The following is an 18,999-nucleotide window of genomic DNA, read 5'->3' as shown; positions in this document are numbered from 1 at the left end:
CTGTGGTGCCCTATCGGAGGTCCCAGCTACTCTCCCAACCCAACTCCTTGTTCTCCCTTATTCTTCACAGCATTTATCCCCACCTAATACAGCACAGGTTCTACTTATTTATCTTGTCTATTATTTCTCCTTCTAATTAAAGTAAGAGATACACATGGGTGTTACATGTTTTTGGCTGTTCTGTTCACTGTTCTAGTCCCAGCGCCTAGAATAGTGACTAGTGCAATAATATTTGTTTGTAATAGTTAGATTATAGAATTTGTCTGTCTTTAATGACACATGAAGAGAAATAACCACAATCAGATGTTCACCTCCTTTCTTTAGCCTCCCATGTTCAAACTTTTTTTTCCCCCTTTACCTAGCTTGGGCTCAAACTTAATTGATAAGGTCTTTGAAATCTTCAAAACAGATCATAAATGACAAAGAATTAAGTAAGTCAAAAGAAAGGGGCAGAAGTGAGGGTTAGAATCATATTTATAAGAACTGGAATAACCATAAGACTCAATGGATATCACAAATTCGTATTGGAGAGCTTTTCCTACACTCCTGGTATAGAATACAATTAAAACTATTATTAAGAAATAATACAGTTACCAACTGAAGCTCACTGTCAAGGTAGAAAGAGAGAGCAGGCATCTGTATCTGAAATTGTTTAGTTATCCAAGCACAGGTTATTTCAAAATGAGGGCCATGAATAATAAGGAAGCAGAATTCTTGCTCCAATCTTAATTTTCTGAGATTTGTCTATTTCATGAAGAGTTTAATTATTACAATGGAGACAATAAAAATCAGTATCTTATCAAGTATCATTTATTTAATTTATAAAAAGGAATCAGGCAAAAAAATAATGGGTTCTGTCTCAAAGATATCACTGCTTATACTGAATCACAATCCTGAGTTTACTTTATAGCTTCTATTTCTGCCTTGTCCAAAGTTCTGTAAACTGGAGATCTACTCTTTACCTTCACTCTCTGAGCTGGAAAGCCTGCGCTTGTGAACTCGTCTGATTTCTTTTCCCCGTCGTAAACTCTTCTGGGAACCATCACTTTCGGAATCTTCTTTGTAGTTAATTTGTCTCTTCTGGTTCCTCCTTGACCGCCTTCGCCGAGTTTCTACAAAATCGTCACTAAAATCATCGCTAAAATCACTTTCTGTTCAAGGAAAAAGAAGTACAAAATTTAAGTCTACTCAAGAGAAATGTGATTAGCTCGTAGGTCATAAAAATATAAAATTATTAAGTAGGGTTCAGTAATAACAATCTTTAAATTAATAATAATCATTGTAAGTCTTTTTTTTTTCTAAAGTAGGCTCAATGGCCCAACCTGGGGCTTAAATTCATGACCCTGAGACCAAGAGTCACATGCTCTACTGACTGAGCTAGCCAGGCACCCCTATCAGTGTCTTATTTTCCTTTTAATGATATGAGTAAATGCAGAGGGGTCTTTAATACCAAACCTCACTAATGTTCCCTAGTAGCGGCCAATATTTGAGAGTAAATGATGTTTTATACAATTCTTATCTCAACCTACAGCTACTCAGACAGCTACATGGCTGCTCTTCTTGGTGGATAATTGCTATTCTGCCTCAAAAGAATCTGCTGTTCCTATGTGTACAGGTGTATGGTACAGTTATAATTTCACAATGTATTTTATGGATTAAACTCTCTAATCCAAGAAAACTGACAAATTTGTTTCAAAGAAGCATAGAACTGCAGTTATATTTTTGACCTTTTTCTGATGTGGAAATAAAATCTGCTAATTATAGCATAGAAGGCTACTTAAATTCTCAAAGTATTGTTAAATAGCACTGTCCTTACCATCTCTGATTAATAAACAAGAGACTATGATATTGTATCAGAATGGTATTTCAGGAGTGCTAACAAATTCCACTGAATTATCACACCCACCTTTGTTTTTTAATGAATTTCAAAAACTTCAAAATGGCTTGCCAAAAGTGTTAAGGAGTCCCTACTGGCCAAACCTGGGACAAACTAAGTCTATATAGCAATGGTAACACATACCCACAGATTAAAATAAGAATCCACAAGCACATCCTGAAATAAAGAAATAAACATATAGAGGAGAAGGGAAAGTGCTTTCTTAAAGAACATCAAATAATAAATATGAAAGGAATGATGGAACTAGAAAATCATCAATGAATGCTAAAACTTTGGGTGAAACATCTAAAAAATGGTATAGGGCACATCTGGGTGGCTCAGTGGTTGAGCGTCTGCCTTCAGCTCAGGGTGTGATCATGGAGTCTCGGGATCAATTCCCAGATGGGGCTCCCTGCATGGAGCCTGCTTCTCCCTCTGCCTGTGTCTCTGCCTCTCTCTCTCTCTCTCTGTGTCTCTCATGAATAAATAAATAAAATCTTAAAATTAAAAAAAAAAAAGGGAAATGGTATATATACAGTCTCAAAATGCCCTCCTACATATTACTGTTAAATTATAAAGGGAAAAATAATAGAGACCTGGATAATGCATATTACCTCTGTGATATTCCTTCTGAAAAATGTGTACCTGAGTTTAATTGCAGGAAACAAAAAAACCCAATTGAGGAGCATTTAACAAATTAACTAGAGTGTATTCTTCAAAAATGTCAGGATCAATAAAGCCAAAGTTTGAGGAATATTCTAGATTAAAGACTAGAGATATTAATAAATGCAATGTGTATTCCTGGATTAGATCCTGGCCTAGGAAAAAAATTGATATGAAGGACAATTTTGAGACACCTGATATCTGAATGTATACTGTTAATTACAGAAAGTAGTTTATCAATATTTTAAAATGTCTGACTTTGATAATTATACTGTGATTATGTGACATATGAAACAAAAAACCCATAAGCCCAGCTAGGTCAAGGATGTAATACTCTTTCCTGGCTGTGACACTTCCTCAGTGAGAGGACAGCTACCTATCTGCCAATTCTATAAAGTACTCATATCTGTTCTTTTAGATGCTGTGCCTGTCACTATTTATTCAGTTAATAGGGATAAACATAAAATATAAGAATATTAACTACTGCTAACTTATATTGGAGAAAAATGTTCTCAGCTTATTGAGAATGATTCCAAAGAAACACTATGAAGATAAAGTCTAGACATGGAAACTTTGCACCAAAAGAATTAATCACAATCTTTTTTTTTTAAAGATCTTTCTTCTTCTTCTTCTTTTTTTTTTTTTTTTTTAAGATTTTATTTATTTATTCATGAGAGACAGAGAGAAAGGCAGAGACACAGGCAGAGGGAGAAGCAGGCTCCACGCACGGAGCCCAATGTGGGACTTGATCCCGAGTCTCCAGGATCACACCCTGGGCTGAAGGCAGGCGCTAAACCACTGAGCCACTCGTGCCACCCAATTAATCACAATCTTCAATGAATTTGGTATGCAGTTAACACATCCATCTGTATTTATTTTCTGAGATATGCTTTAAGTGCTTTCTGTGAAAAACTTAGTTACTAGTGAGTCATAAGAAGAGAATTCAAAGTTTTATTAGAAAGCTTGTATTATAATTGAATGGAATTTTATCTTAAGAACTCTTAACTACAGAGGTCATAAGAATTGAGCAGATACAAATTATTTTTACCAGAGTCTCTACTATTTTCCTCAGACTCTTCCTCTTCATCATCATCAGAGTACTTTTTCTTTGGGGTCTTTCTCCGCAAACGTCTGCTTTGCCTCATTGGCCGGGAGGGATGTCGCCTCAGTCTCCGGCTACAGAAATCAGTGTCACTGTCATCATTAGATGGTGGGTCTTCTTCGCTTTCATCTGGGTTTTCATCTGATACAACAAACTCATCTTGAGATCTGTCCAAGAGAAGCCAGATGAATTATGATTCTGAGTTCAAGTTCTAACAAGTCCAGTGAATCATTAAGTAATGGTTAATGTAAAATACCTGGATAATTTTATCAATTTGTCGGTTAATAAAATAGAGAAAGGTTTTGCCATCTATTCTTTTCTTGGATGAGTTAAGAAGATGAATTGATGCTGATTTTTGTATATAAATTGCTTTGGCATTTTGGGATGTCCCCCACATGCCTTAAATTCAACACATCCCAAAGAGAACTCATTATTTAAAATCTATTCCTCTCTTCTTCTGTTGCCTAGCCTTACCTACCCAGTAACTCAAACCAGAAATCTGATATTTTTCCTAATTTCTCACATCTAATCAATTATTAACTCCTCCCAGTGTTGACCTCTTAAAAGATAATTATCTCAAACCCGATCTCTCCTTGTTCCGGCACTCATCTCCTACCTAAACCACTGTAGCAATTCCTCAGGGAGTTCCTCTAGTCTCTAGACTCATTTCCCCTCCATATATCCTCCAAATGAATGCTAGGATGAATTTTTCTAAAACATAAACCTCATTAGCCTGATGATTAAATCCCATCCGTGGGCTTTCATCATCTTTAGGGTAAAAGTGAAATTCCTATGCAAGAGAAACAAATCACTCCATCTGCTGGTTCCTCTTTATCTCTTAGCCACATCTCCCACAGGGTATTCTTTACTTCTCCTTCCCCAAATTCTTGCTACCCTGACATACCAGGAATTTCCTAAACATTCCATGATGTTTTATGCCTAGCAAGGCATAATTGTACCTTGGACACGTGACTCCTCTTAGGATGCCCTCTTTCTCATCTCACTTTGAATCTAAAATGGACTGATTTGCCTAATTTTTCATTCTTCAAATTTCAGATCAAGCTTTATTTCAACTCAGGCTTTCCTGGAACTCCCTAAATTGATCAGATTCTTCGCTTATACCATAACTTAGGCTTTACCTACATTTTGGTAGCAATCACACAGAATGATTTTTTTTGTGGTTTATGTTTCTCCCACTAACAATCTGAGAGGAGAAACTTAGTGATACTCTTTCAGCATTTGCTCTGAAGAAAATCTTTCCTGATCTTCCATACTGGATTGCTTACCCCAACTCAAACCTCTGTGGGTCACCAGAGAATAGTACCTAATTACCTGTACTTGCCTAATTATCATATTTGACTAGGAACCTCTCATGGACATGGCAGAAGGTGGCATGGAGATGCACAGCAAATGAATGCTTGATTATAGTTAATAAAATGTAAATACAATTTTGAATATTAAACCGTAAGCCTACTTTGTTTTGATCTAAAAAGAACCAAAATCAGCACTCTTGAATCTGTTTTAGATAGCCTAAAAATAAAGAGACTGTCCATGTGCATGAAGAACAAAGCCCCATTGCAGCATGGCCGAGCTTCTCTGCGAGCCCCATTTAGGCCTGTAACTAGGGAATGGGATCTCCTGGCAAACCACACACCCGTCACTGATCTTGAATTCATCCTCACTCTCTTCTTCATCCAGGTTGCTATCACTGTCCAGATCATTCAGTCGCCGGCGTTTCTTCCGGCGTGCAGCAGCTGCCCTCTGGGGTCGTTTATTTTCTTTTCTTTCTTCATCCAAAATAGTAGAGATGTCTTTCCCACGATGACCTGTGATGGTGGAGATATCTTTTCCTCGACCAGCTCCTGAGTTCAGGGGTGGAGGGGAGGGCATTAAGGGGAATAGAGAGAGGGAGGAAGAGAGACAACTGTACGTTTATTAAAAGCTTCTCTTTAATATCTAATATCCTTGTTCATGCTCATTCATTTTTTTCCTACAAACAAGCAGTTTTCTCAAAACTTCAGCTGACAGAGCTCTCAGTGAGAGAATTTTTGCATGTGTTTTAGTCTACACTAAGCAGATGTTTACCATGTAAGCAAGTTTTTAAAAATTTGAAATAATTCACATACTATATAACATGCACCCTTTTAAAGTGTATAATTCAGAGATTTTCAGTGGTCACAAAGTTGTGACTACTAACCACTAACAAATTACATCACCACTAACAAATTCCAGAACGTTTTCATCAACCTCGAAGGAAACCTCGTACCTATTAGCAATCACTAAAGAATCTCTTCTTCAAAGTTGTCTTTTGGACAACTTTAGAAAGAGACCAATCTGTTTACTTTAGAAAAGAGACCAATGGCTTTTGGCTTTAGAAAGAGACCAATCTGTTTACTTTTAAACGTGTGTGCAGGACAGAAAAGGTGAGAACCCCACAGCAAAGCTGTACATAAGGTGTAGAGTCCTGAAAAAGCTGGTCGGACAGCCTACTTATTACTAATCCTCTTCAGAGTTTTCCTAAGTACTAACGGAAACTATAATGCTCCATACTAGAGCACTGGTAATTCTCTATATAGCTCTTTCATTAAATTACCTTCAAATCCTTTTATTTTTATGTCACCTGTTAAAGACTATGAAATTAATATTTGATTTTTAAAAGGCTGATTTAAAGTAATCAGATTCAGATTATCCATAATATTTAAGATTTTGTAGCAATAGTGATCTAAATATAGACAACAAGAAGTTTAACTGGGTTTTCTATTTGGAAAGAGAAGTAAATTTTTTTAATCTATAGAGGAACGTTTACATTTTGTATCAGGTCATAAAACTACTTGAAAAATAGTAAGATCTGAGTCTACACACTGAAACTATGTCCACACATTATTTTGAATCTCAGACATTTAACCATAGTGATCGTGATACACATTGGGGAGAATAAAAAAATTATGCTTATTGCTCTAATCAGCATTATTTTGTGTTTTTTATTGAAAGTAATCTGTATGCCTAATGTGGGGCTCGAAGTCATGACCCTGGAATCAAGAGTCGTATGTTCTACTGACTGAGCCAGCCAGGCGCCCCTAATCAGGTCATTTAAATTAACTTATTGGCCCAGTCATCTGAAGAAGAGGGAATGATAAACACATACCTCCTCCATCAGCTTCTTTGATATCATCTTCTATAGCTTCATCAATTGCTTCATCAAATTCATCAAATCTAAAATATATACACAATAATCACATCACAGCCTGGTTTATGGGTTAGGAGGAGTCGCTTCTGAAATGAAAAAGGTCTCAATATAAAAATGCTCTCTGCCACTTTGGGCTTGTGTGAGTTGGACTACATCACTTCACACCTGCTAACTTCAATTTCTTTTGTAAATCAGCATCTAACTCATTTTCCAAGATCATCTATACCAGGCATCAGCAACTGTTTTTGCAAAGGGCAGACAGTACATATTTTAGGCTTTATAGATTATATGGTCTCTGTTGCAACTACTCAATCAGCCACTTGTAGTGCAAAAGCAGCCATAGATAATGCAAGTGAACCAATATGGCTGTGTTCCAGTATAACTATCTATGGACACTGTGATTTGAATTTCATGTAATCATCTTACAACTTTCTTTTTTGGGTCTTTTTTTTTTTTTTTTTTTTTATTTATTTATGATAGGCACACAGTGAGAGAGAGAGAGGCAGAGACACAGGCAGAGGGAGAAGCAGGCTCCATGCACCGGGAGCCCGATGTGGGATTCGATCCCGGGTCTCCAGGATCGCGCCCTGGGCCAAAGGCAGGCGCCAAACCGCTGCGCCACCCAGGGATCCCTTTTTTTTGGGTCTTTTTTTTCAATCATTTATACATATAAAAACCATTTCTAGGTCATGGGCTGTATCTACATAAACCGGCAGTATTTGTTCCACAGGCCATAGTTTGCCAACCTCTCACTATACAAATCACACAGCAAAGTAAGTTGAATTGGTATTCTAGTAATAATACTTAAGCGTGAGGACTACACTATTATTGTCCTCAAAGATCATATTTATTACCAAAATCCATATACAGATGGTCAGAATTTTAGAATTATCTATCTCTCACAAGGGCTGTTTCCCCTAACTTAAAGAATCTTTGACAAGTCTAGACGATCCCCTCCAAGATTTCTTCACATACAAAACTCCTTTCACTTTAGACCTGAGGTGACCAAAGGGATAAAGTGACTTGTCTAAAACTATGCAAAATATGGTAATTACTAGTTGCGTGTGGCTATCTATATTTAAATTAAAATGAAAAATTCTGTTCCTCACTAGCCAGATTTTAAATGCTCCATAGCTACATATGGCTACTGACTACCGTGCTAGAGAGTAAAGAAATAGCACATTTCCATAACCATAGTAAATTCTATCGGACAGTGTTGGATTAAAAGCATACAATGGATTAACAAGAGTTTAACAGCCAAATATTTGCTTTTTGAGTTAACTCATTGCAGCTATGGATTTCCTCTCTAGGAAAAAAATACATATCCACACAAACATAAAATTTTATATCTAATTTCAGAGGACTCCCAAGTTCCAGGTTAAAAATTCTTCTACAACATAGATTTTAATAGTATGTATCAAACCTTACAGATGTATCATAATTTAGTTAAAAGTTTACTTCCAGGTTTTTCACAATTACAAACAAGGTTATGAAAAACAACCCTGCAGGGGATCAATGGTTTAGCTCAGCGGTTTAGCGCCTGCCTTCAGCCCAGGGTGTGATCCTGGAGTCCCGGGATTGAGTCCCATATTGGGCTCCCTGGATGGAGGCTGCTTCTCTCTTTGCCTGTGTCTTTGCCTCTCTCTCTCTCTCTCTCTCATGAATAAATAAATAAAATCTTAAAAAAGAAAGAAAGAAAGAAAGAAAGAAAGAAAGAAAGAAAGAAAGAAAGAAAGAAAGAAAAACCACCCTGCAGCTGTAGCTTAGCCTTTCCTTAACATAAATTCTGAAAAAGTAAAACTCTGTGTATCCACTCATCCAGATAGAATGACAGATACAGATAAAGCCAGATGCAGTTAACAGCAAACAGTATTTCTCAAGGACATGTTGCAACATGTGTAAAGGGCAGAAGACTGTGAAAAATAGACATGGTCTTTACCTTCATGCTAACAGTCTAGTGGGCGAGACAAATATTAATTTAATAATTAAAATCACAATCACCACGATAAGTGCTTTCAAAGAGAAGAACTGGTTGTTTTTTTTTTTTTTTAATTAATTATTTATTTATATATGATAGTCACACACACAGAGAGAGAGAGAGAGGCAGAGACACAGGCAGAGGGAGAAGCAGGCTCCATGCACCGGGAGCCCGACGTGGGACTCGATCCCGGGTCTCCAGGATCACGCCCTGGGCCAAAGGCAGGCGCCAAACCGCTGCGCCACCCAGGGATCCCGAGAAGAACTGGTTGTTATGAGGGCATATAATAGATTTGATCAAGAGAAGGTTAACAAGGTAAAAACAGGAGGAAAATCCTAGGTTGAGTAAAAAATATGTGCAAAAGAGTTGAAAGAAGACTGTGGCTAATAAGGACAGAGGGAAAATGTGGATGAGACAAAGCTGAAAAGCTGAGTACACAGCAGACTAGGCAGTGCCTGTAGGGGCCTTGTTAAAAGCATCGATCCTTATCCCAAGAGCTATAGAAATCTGACAAAGTAGATTTGAATGCAGAAAGCAGAAGAGAATGACATGAGCAAATTTAGGTTTTGAAAAGATCATGCTGGCTGCTCTAAAGCTGTATGATTCTAAAGATAGTAAGTAACAGATATAATCACTATTGATCATTACAAAGGGAAAAAGCATATACTTTTGGGTCATGTTGTATAATTAAAAAAAACATTTTATACTCTTTCATTGTAACCATTTCTATATATTTCATACCTATAACTTATACATTTCCGTGTTCTAGTTGACCTCCTTTCAAGTAAGTTTGCTTTGGCTTTTTTCGAGTCTTTTTTCTTTTCTTCATGATCTTCAGAAAAATCTGGCTCCTGGTTTAAAAATATGATAATACATATATAGGTTATGAGTCCAGAAAAAATTTCTTGAAATAGTTTTCTAATATCTGTCTGGCAGTACATGGGAAAGATCTAAAAAAAGTGAGGTGATTCCCCCCCAAAAAAACTGAATGAACACGGCAATACTAAGTAAAGAGATTTAAAAAGAGTACTGATGATCAAAAAAAAAGCACTTCTGTATTAAATTCTTATATTTAAATTTATAATTACCTCTTTCAAAACAACTGTGATGAAGTTTCTCCACTGATGAATTTTTTTAACAAATAATTAAATTTAACACATAGAAGATACTTAGTGAAATATCTGAATCAATGAAATAATGGATTTAGAAAAAGAAAGAAGCATGATGATGAAGGAAAGTAACTAACCAAAACAGGTTACTTAAGCATGTGATTTAATTAAGTCTGAATGAAAATGGAAACCATCTTACATGTACTTTCACTCATGAGATATCCTTAATTAGAAATTAGACAAATAAATGTAAAACAATATTCCTTCAAAGAAACCAACTGTTAAGAACAAATATTGAAGTTTCTAACAGAAAACAGGAAAATCTGGGTGGTTTCTTTATGGTCCTAAACTTTCACTTTTAATAAAACAGGTATACTATATATTTAAAACCATTCACATTACATAAACTGGGTTAAATTTTAGAACAATTACGGCAGTCTCTTCTTCAAAAATACTACAAACCAGAAACTTACTTGTGGAGGAATGATGTTTTCAATACTGATACCCACATACACCAAACGTTCTTTCCTTTAAGTGAAAAACAAAAATGTACAAACCTGAGATTTGCTAAAAATAAAATTGTTATGATAACATTATTAACACAGACAATACTAAAATTATGATTTCATGTAACAGCAAAGGCTAGATCACAGACATGTTGGCTACTGTCTATAAAGCTTATCATACTGGTATCTGTGGGAGGCACAAAACTTTCTCAAAGTAAAAATCCTAAAAAGATGTAATTGAAAATTATAGCCTTGAGAATAATTATACTGATGAAATAAAACCTGTAAACTGAAATAGACAAGGAAACTTCATGAGGAGAGTCACACTGCAACTCACAGAAACTCAATGCTGGACAAACTAGATCTTTGTTATGCTAGAAGTTTTCATATATATACCACTGTAATCTCATGGTAATAAACATATAAAAAAAAGAATTCTATACAATAGAACCATATAAAGGTCCCAGTGAATGATACTAAGACCATTCATTTGCAGAGAAGAAAAAAGGCAATGCAGCCACATGGCTCTGTACCCTATTTGCTCCAAAGAAGATTATTTTTAGAGTCAGTTAACATTTCTCCAGGAAATATGAATTTGGAACACTGAGATTTCCATAATTTCTTATCAAAGAAACAAACCTTTGTTGATTTTAATTCAACAAATTTTACATAACAAACTGTTTCCACAATAGGTATTTTTTTTCTGGTTTTCTCAAAGTTAATCTAATTCACTAAGGACAGAGGAGCTGTCCTGTATACATGGAGCTCCTGTATACATGCCTGTGTATGTTGAACTGATGGAAATGACCACTCTTCCTTTACTTGTGATGTCCCTCATTGAAGGAACTGGATTGAGGGTGCATTCAATGTAGCCTTTACTGCCCTAGAAACCCATGGCTCTGCTAACAAGAATCTTAGTCTTTTTTGAGACGGGTTATAAAGCTACTCAGTGGAAAATTGGCATGTAAGAAAATGATAAAGTTATTTTAATCAAAACCTGATTAAAAACAGGACAGTAAATGAATTAAAAACTAGGAAAGCCAAGAACAAGTACTATCTGGAATTAACATGTAAGGCTTCATGGATATGTTACTAATATGTTCAACACCAAGTTTACTATTGTATCAGTTTCCTCTTTTATACCTCAAAATCTCTATTTTCACTTGATTATTATTATCTCCTCAACTCAACTGAAAAACATTTACTTCACATCCACCATACTTGGGTGATGATTTGTGTCAGGCTTGGGAATCCTAAGGGTAAATAATACACGGTTATTGTCCTCACAATTATTTAACAACTGATTGTAGTCCATTATGAAGAGGTATAATGGAAACATGAAAAAGAGTAACTTTTTTGAAGAGCTGAGAAAGTTGAGGCTTTAACTAGGTGGTAACAGTTGAGTAGCATCTTGAAGGTAGGTTATGATTTTTCATCACAGCACTTTTTGCTTTTTTTTTCTTTTTTAAAATGCTCAGTAATCTTATAGAAAAAATGTATCTTCTATTCTATCTCACCACCACCTGGCTCAATGATCATACTGGGCCCAGAAGTCGTCATTACAAATAACCACAACCCTCCTAAAAATTCCATTTCAGGGAACCTATTATCTGACTTCTACTGGCTCACTTTCCGGCTCACTCCTTCTAGTCCACTGGTTCCAACAATTCCCTGACTCCAATGGGGCCTCTGTCTATCGACTCTGGCCTCTTTTCAAAACTGTCCATTAACTCCCTTGTGTCCTTACTTTCCCCCTTACCTGGCTTAGACTCCATGGTCCATCATTATAAATACTCCTTTGCATACACTTTCAAATTCCTTGTCTCTTTCTCTCCTTCCCTCTGTTACATTACCTGGAAAATTCCAACCCTGATTAAATCCAACTCTCTGCTAGCAAACACTAGTAAAAGTACTCTGGAAGTACAGAGCTATTTGAATTCCCAAATAATGTCTAGCACCAAATTCTGGAAGGGATATTTACAAACCAGTTGAAGGGGCATCAAATTTCAGAGCATCACAACTCCAGCTCTGTTGACAGTTGCTGTCTAGTCACTAATTACTCATTGACAAATCCTTCTTCATCATCATACTGTAGAGTCCTTTAAGGTAGACACCACATAATATACTTCATTTTGATTACATTGCCTGGCATAAAATAGGTGCTCACTAAATGTTGGTTAAATGCTGAATAAATCTGGGGCGCATGGGTGGCTCAGTGGTTCAGTGTCTGCCTTTGGCTCAGGTCATGATCCTGGGGTCCTGGGATGGAGTCCCATATCAGGCTCTCCACGAGGAGCCTGCTTCTCCTCTGCCTATGTCTCTGACTCTCTGTCTCTCATGAATAAATAAAATCTTAAAAAAAATGCTGAATAAATGTACGAACAAAGGGAAAGATGCTCTTATTCTATGATATAGAGAGTAACCAAGGCTCTAAGTTTCTAGGATGAGCGTTAGAAAAAATATTTCCACAGATTTTAAAAACGATGAATAAAATGCTCAATTTTAGAAACAGATGAAATCACCTGTAATTTACAGTTAATATATTATTTACTTTAGAAATATACATATTTTGCTGTTTAGAATCCCTAGGATTCATATATATCGGGAGCTATAAAGAAAACTTTATTAACGAGATTATTGGGGAGAATTAAAAAATAACAGCAATAATTCAGTTAACTGGCTTTGTGCCAGACTGATCTCTCTGTAATAGTATCTTTGCTCTGTTTTCTGTGAAGCAATCTCAAAAAGGATTTAGTGTGTAATCTAAAGCCACAATTATGGATGTCCTCTTAAAGGATGACATTTAAGTGAAGGAGACTATCCAAAGCAGAAGCAAAAGTAAATGAATTAGTAAATGGGAGACCAATAGTGTGAATAAGTATTGTGGCACATTTTAACATAAATTTCTAAAATTTTAAGTATTTCTTGATTGTAACAATATATCCCACAGTGAGGCAGTTTAAAAAATTTTAACCAGTCTTTCCACATATAAAAGGCATAAACATCACAAGTTTCCAAAACACAAGCAGATATAATTTGACTATCAGACAAATTGCTAAGTGGTTTATATTGGACTTTTAGAGAATATATTTTCTTCCATGCCCTTAAAGAGTAAGCCTATTAACTACCTACCTTGCTAAGTTAAATCAGTTTTAGGATATGAAAACACTACTCATTTCTCAGAAGGGTAGGCAGATTTCAAAAAGAATTTTAAAAATGCCTAATTTTTTATTATGATTTAATTTGAGGCATCCCTAGTTAGATCTTTTCTAGTGTCAAAAACAGAAACAGGAACAACTATAAATATCAGAATAACCCTAAATAATTACATACCAGACTATTATCCAGAGTTTCTAAATACAAAGGTATTTAAGACAAGTGATTTTTAAAGATGAAATATTTTTATCTCCTAGTCAACTTTAGAGATTAGTTTTGCCTTTAAAAGAAGTAGCATCCATTATAAACCAGAGAGCTCAAGTTGACTAGTAAGGAATAAAACAGGAACTGGAGGCTGAACCTACAGAGTTCACAGTATGGGGGAGTAAAGGGAGAGGATTATCAAATGAGCTAGCTGACTGTTAAAGCAAGCTAAATTTTGGGGTGGAAGACTATGAGACAGCAGGTGAAAGTTACAGTAGCAGCAAATGAAGGTAGTAAGACCAACCAGGAGACATTGCTTAGATTTTCTCACAATATGTATGAATGGGCATCAAATCCTCCTGATTAAGCTTCTGAAAATTCTCTTTTAACACCTCTACTTTATTATGTAAGGAATGCTCTAGTTCAGGCCTAACCAGCTCTCCTAATCTCCACTGCAACAGTCTCAACCCTAATTCTCTCATTCTTATACTAGGGCATTTTTCTGAGATAAAGATCTGATTATACTTATCTCTCCTTTGATGGGTCTCCTAGTACCTGTAGAAATAATTCAAATTCCCTAGTCAGATATGCCAAACTGTGCACAATTCGGCCTCAATCTACTTTTCAACTTCATCTCCTACCACTGTCCCCTTCTCATGTCCACATTTTATTTTTGCTTGCATTTGGCTCTTTGCCTGAAATACACTTTCTCTGCTTGTCCAACCCTATGTTATCTTCCAAGGACTTGCTTGATAACCCAAACCCTTAACAGAACTAAAATGCCCCTCCACAGTATTTTTGTACTGTTCTGAATAAACCATAATCTGTCTACTTTATTGTATCATTGGCTCCTCTGTCTGTATTCTGCCAGAGGTTAGTTCCATATAAGGAGAGCTTTGTCTCATTCATCTTTTCTCTTTAGTCTGATACACAGTAGGCATGAATGACTGTTTGGCAATAGATTAATCAAAGAAAGTACAAATAAATATAAATAAACAAACTTACTGTCCTGATTTTGAGCCCCCTTTTAAAGATTGGGTTCAACTCCAGTCTTACCTCTTTCAAGAAGTCTTCTCCAACTGCTTTAGGACAACATTGTGGTGGTAAATTGAAAAGGGAGGTGTTTCTTAAGACTAGAAGTTATGACTCTTATGACACAGTTCAGCATTTAAATGCTCTTTATTTTACCAGTGTTAATTCTGCCCACACAAAGAGGTGACATGGATAACTAGACCAGTTCTTAGAATTTTCTTGCACTCATTACAATACTTAGTAAGATATATATCCTCCACAATAACTGGGCCAATATTTATTCAGAGTGGGTTTTGAAAAATATTTTAGATCAGGAGTTCGGCAGGTCATAAGGTTTTTGTTGTAACTACTCAACTATGGTGCTATAGTGTTAAAGCAGCAACAGATAATATATAAACAAATGAACATGGCTATGTTTTTTTTATGGACAATGAAACTGGAATATAGAATTTTCATCTGTCATGAAATAAGATTCTTGTTTTGATGTTTTTCAATCATTTAAAAATGAAAAAAATTCCCAGTAATACAAAAACAAGAAGCATGTCAAATTTCACCTACAGGTCACAGTTTGCCAATTCTTACTTTAGATAGATATGTTAACCTATAATGCAAAATAATTTTACTATCAAATTCCCAAGTAAAACATTAACACACACATATCACAATACCTGCGTTCAGCACGCTCCTTCTTCTTTAAGGCAACATCCAAATCCTGCAATTGTTCTTCTAATTTCTCACACAGTAGTTTCTGAAAGAGCAAAACATGAGTATTATTCCTTTTCTTTTTGTTTAATTTTAAAGAAATAACTACACCCAGAGAGGGCTTGAACTTATGATCAAGAGTCACATGCTCTACTCACTGAGCCAGCCAGGTGCCTCATGAGTGTCATTTTTAACACTTTTTCTCATGATCATTTATCCCTTGCATGCTGGCTCATGGATACTGGGCTATGCTGAGAGCTGATGAGGGGTCACATAGTGAATGAACACGAAGATGGTCCTTGTGTTTAATTACAAAAAGAGGTGCTTTAGCCTCCAGTGAACTGAATATGAGCACAGTATCTCTGCAGTAACACATCAGAGAAACTCCTAGCCTCATTAAGAAATACATTTTATGCCTACTTTGCTGGTGATAATCAATGTTTAAGATAGCATTTGGCTCAACATCTTTATAGTGATTAAAAAGTTTTAAGAATCGCCCATTTTTAAGGGAGATGGTTCTATGTACAATATAATGGTGGCAATCACTATTTTTAAAAAAGAGAATGGGAAAAAATTACAAAACCATGCCACATGGTTACTGGGTCAAAACAGAAATGAAGAATGTAACTCAGAAAGCTATGCTAAGCCAAGGAAGTCTGTTTCACTGGGAGATGCAATAAAGCCTATCATTTTTAAAGCAAAATCAGACTGGACCTGTGAGAAAGGACCCCTGGGGTGCAGTGGCATAAAGATAGCCTGTTGTTCAACTTTCAAAAGAAATTCACCTGAATCAAGATATAAGAGAAATATAACCCATGTTTCTATTCATAGTAGCATCATAATGGCACAAAATTCATAATATCAACTCTAAAGGGATAAAAGAACAGGAAGAAACTTATTTCTTCCCTTATATATCATTTTAATTTGGGGCTATTTGTGCCTATAACAAATGTGAAAAAAAAAAGAACACCTAAAAGATATTAATAAAAGAGAATTGTTTCAATAGTCTCAAATTTACAGAACTTTAAATGAAAGGTAAACAGTATTTACAAAATGCTCTGAAAATGAAAAATGTTTAGTGGCTGTCCAGAAGTTTTAATAATCGGAATATAAAACCAAAGACTAAAAACAAAGGTGTGCTGGGTCATACATGTTGGCAAGGAGGGCAGAACCATTCTCCATCTGGGATGATCATCAGAGGAGGACGAAGGCAGGCAGTGTGGTATCCACTGTCACAAGAGTCACACAGAAGAATCTGAAATAAACCAGGGGTTAATGTCAACCTAATTCTATGACTAAAATTCAATGACTCTGAAGTTAAAGACATTTCAATATTTCTTAGTACTATACTATGAAATATACAATTTCACAGTATCTTTATGTGCAAAAAACTAAAAAAGTTCTGCTAATTGAGATCTAACATGACATTTTTAATTTAATTTTGTATTTTTTAAAGATTTTATTTATTTATTCATGAGAGACATAGAGAGAGAGAGAGAGGCAGAGACACAGGCAGAGGGAGAAGCAGGCTCCATGCAGGGAGCCCGATATGGGACTTGATCCCAGGTCTCCAGGTCTCCAGGATCACACCCGGGGCCGAAGGTGGCGCTAAACCGCTGGGCCACCATGGCTACCCTAACATGACATTTTTTAAAAGAGAAAACAAAATAATTTACAATATGTTAAATTACAAAATCCAGTGAAAAATTACAAGTTCTTTTTTTTTAAAAAAAGATTTTATTTGACAGAGAGCAGGTGTAGGGGGAGGAGCACAGAAGGAGAGGAAAAGAATCTCTAGCAGATTCCATGCTTCCATGCGGAGCCTGACGTGGGGTTCAATCTCATGACCCTAGCCAAAACCAAGAGCCGGTCACTCAAGTGACTACATCACCGAGGTACCCTATAAGTTCTTCTTTTTTATTTACTTATTTTTTAATTATTATTTTTTAAGATTTTATTTATCCGAGAGAGAGAGAGAGAGGGAGAGAGACGGAGGGAGGGGCAAGCAGAGGCAGAAGCAGGTTCCATGTAGGGAGTCCTGATGTGGGACTTGAGCCTGGAATCCCGGATCACGCCCTGAGCTGAAGGCAGACACTTAACCCCTGAGCCACCCAGGCGTCCCAAGTTGTTGTTGTTGTTCTTCTTCCTCTTCTTCTTCTTTTTTTAAAGTATTTTATTTTACTTATTTTTTATATTAGGCTCCACGCCCAGTGTGGAGCTCAATGCAGGGCTTGAACTCACAACCTGATCAAGACCTGAGCTGAGATCAAGGGTCAGACACTTAACCAACTGAGCCACCCAGGAATCTCTTAGGATTTTATTTTTAAGGAGTCTCAACATCCAATAGTGGGGCTCAAACTCACACCTCGAGATCAAGAGTCACATGCTCTACTTATTGAGCTAGCCAGGTGCCCCAAATTATAAGTTCTTCTGAACTAGAGTTGCAATCCTTTTTATAATGTGCCTTGAGGACTGTAACAACATATCCTTTTAACAGAGTTTTACAGTTCAATCATCATAAACTTCCTGACTACACATAGGATTTAAAAAATACAGATAATTCCCACTTTTAAAGAAAAAACTTTTAGTTATTTATTTGACAGAGAAAGAGAAAGCACAAGCAGGGGGAGCGGCAGGCAGAGGGAGGAGAAGCAGGTCCTCGGTGGATCAGAGAGGTTGACTTGAGGCTTGGCCCCAGGACCCCTGGAACATGATCTGAGCTTAAGTCAGATGCTTAACTGACTGACCCACCCAGGTGCCCCAATTCCCACTTTAAATATAGTATTTCGGGGCAGCCTGGGTGGCTCAGCAGTTTAGCGCCACCTTCAGCCCAGGGCCTGATCCTGGAGACCTGGGATCGAGCCCCACGTTGGGCTCCCTGCATGGCGCCTGCTTCCTGCTTCTCCCTTTGCCTGTGTCTCTGCCTCTCTCTCTCTCTCTCTGTGTGTGTGTGTGTCTCTCATGAATGAATAAAATTTTAAATAAATAAACAAACAAATAAATAAAGTATTTCAATTACCTGTCTGTAAGAAACATTCATGATCCTTTTTATAATGTAAATTCAAATATGGAAGGGACAAAGGTATGAGGAATAGAGCTATACTTAGGACCATTATGTTCGCAAACAAAGGCTAACAGTAATTAGATTTAAGTCGTCATTTTATATTATTGGAGTTTAAGATGACCAATTCTCTGAAATTTAAAATGTACCTCAGGAATATTTAACTTAAAAACACTTATTTTTAAATAATTTTATATTTCATTAGAGTTGCAAAGATAGTAGAATTCCCATAAATCTTTTACACTGCTTCCATTAATGTTAACATCTCACATAACCTTGGGACACTTATAAAAATTAAGAAATTAATATGAGTACATTACTATGAACTGATCAACAGACCTTATTCAGATTTCACCAGCTATTCCACTAATGTTCTTTTTCTGATTCCAGAATGCAATCCAGGATATTATATTGCATTTTATA

The 18,999-nt window shown here is 36.3% G+C and overlaps 1 protein-coding gene across 2 annotated transcripts in view; it reads right to left on the bottom strand.

Annotated features, from left to right (window-relative positions):
- RSF1 (remodeling and spacing factor 1) overlaps positions 1–18,999 on the bottom strand; it is a 157,241-nt gene that overhangs the window by 8,991 nt on the left and 129,251 nt on the right. For both annotated transcript variants that reach the window (XM_025419540.3, XM_025419541.3), the window contains exons 8-15: positions 16,666–16,770; positions 15,482–15,561; positions 10,389–10,443; positions 9,548–9,657; positions 6,787–6,854; positions 5,296–5,503; positions 3,588–3,808; positions 963–1,151 (exon numbers count right to left, since the gene is read on the bottom strand). In XM_025419540.3, coding sequence (XP_025275325.1) covers positions 963–1,151; positions 3,588–3,808; positions 5,296–5,503; positions 6,787–6,854; positions 9,548–9,657; positions 10,389–10,443; positions 15,482–15,561; positions 16,666–16,770 — 1,036 coding nt within the window. The remainder of the gene's footprint in view (positions 1–962; positions 1,152–3,587; positions 3,809–5,295; positions 5,504–6,786; positions 6,855–9,547; positions 9,658–10,388; positions 10,444–15,481; positions 15,562–16,665; positions 16,771–18,999) is intronic.

Source organism: Canis lupus, chromosome 21, assembly GCF_003254725.2.
Source record: "Canis lupus dingo isolate Sandy chromosome 21, ASM325472v2, whole genome shotgun sequence".
NCBI lineage: Eukaryota > Metazoa > Chordata > Mammalia > Carnivora > Canidae > Canis > Canis lupus.
This window is presented reverse-complemented; position numbering and strand designations above follow the sequence as displayed.